The 848-nt window shown below is 42.9% G+C and overlaps 1 protein-coding gene across 1 annotated transcript; it reads left to right on the plus strand.

The window, feature by feature from the left end:
• Positions 1–267: 267 nt before the first annotated feature.
• On the plus strand, positions 268–843 carry LOC105310992 (olfactory receptor 56A3-like; the record flags this gene model as incomplete). Its single annotated transcript, XM_011387055.1, has 1 exon — positions 268–843. A coding segment is annotated over exon 1 (576 nt), but the record flags the coding sequence as incomplete, so codon positions are not given.
• Between the last annotated feature and the right edge of the window lie 5 nt (positions 844–848).

Consider the following 848-nt stretch of genomic DNA (forward strand, 5'->3'; position numbering starts at 1 on the left):
TCATAACTTATTTTAATATATGTTTTTCAATCAAACCTTAGAAATATTCCAGAAATGAGGAGAAGCAAAATTTGTAAAATGTTAAAATGTAATTATTTTCTGTATGTTGCACACAAACTTTCCATTTAAAGCCAAATAACCTGCTAGAAAACATAAGTTGCATCCAATTTAGCCAATTTTTTTCTCACTGTCGGTACAAAGGCTAATTTTGATCCTAACTTTTTAGATCATAGAAGAAAATCCAGTGAAAAAAAATCTGATGACACTATGACAGCTCCCAGAAATGGCTCCACTGGGGTTTCAGACTTCTTTCTGAATTGTTTTGTCAGGTCGCCCAGCTGGCAGCTCTGGCTGTCTCTGCCCCTCAACCTCCTATTCCTTCTGGCCATGGGGGCTAACAGTATTCTCTTGATCACCATCCGACTGGAAGCCTCCCTGCACCAGCCCATGTACTACCTGCTCAGCTTTCTGTCTCTGTTAGACATGGTGCTCTGTCTGACCGTCATTCCCAAGGTCCTGGCCATCTTCTGGTTTGACCTCAGGGCCATCAGCTTTCATGGCTGCTTCTTTCAGATGTACATCATGAATTGCCTCTTGGCGATGGAGTCTTGCACATTCATGGTCATGGCCTATGACCGCTATGTGGCCATCTGCCATCCACTGAGATACCCGTCCATCATCACTGACCAATTTGTAGCCAAGGCTGCCATTTTTATTTTTGCCAGAAATGTCTTTATTACAATGCCCATCCCCATTCTCTCAGCACGACTTCGTTATTGTGAGAGAACTGTCATTGAGAACTGTATCTGCGCCAATATGTCTGTCTCCAGGCTCTCCTGTGATGATGT

This window comes from Pteropus vampyrus, unplaced genomic scaffold (assembly GCF_000151845.1).
Source record: "Pteropus vampyrus isolate Shadow unplaced genomic scaffold, Pvam_2.0 Scaffold20414, whole genome shotgun sequence".
NCBI classification, from domain to species: domain Eukaryota; kingdom Metazoa; phylum Chordata; class Mammalia; order Chiroptera; family Pteropodidae; genus Pteropus; species Pteropus vampyrus.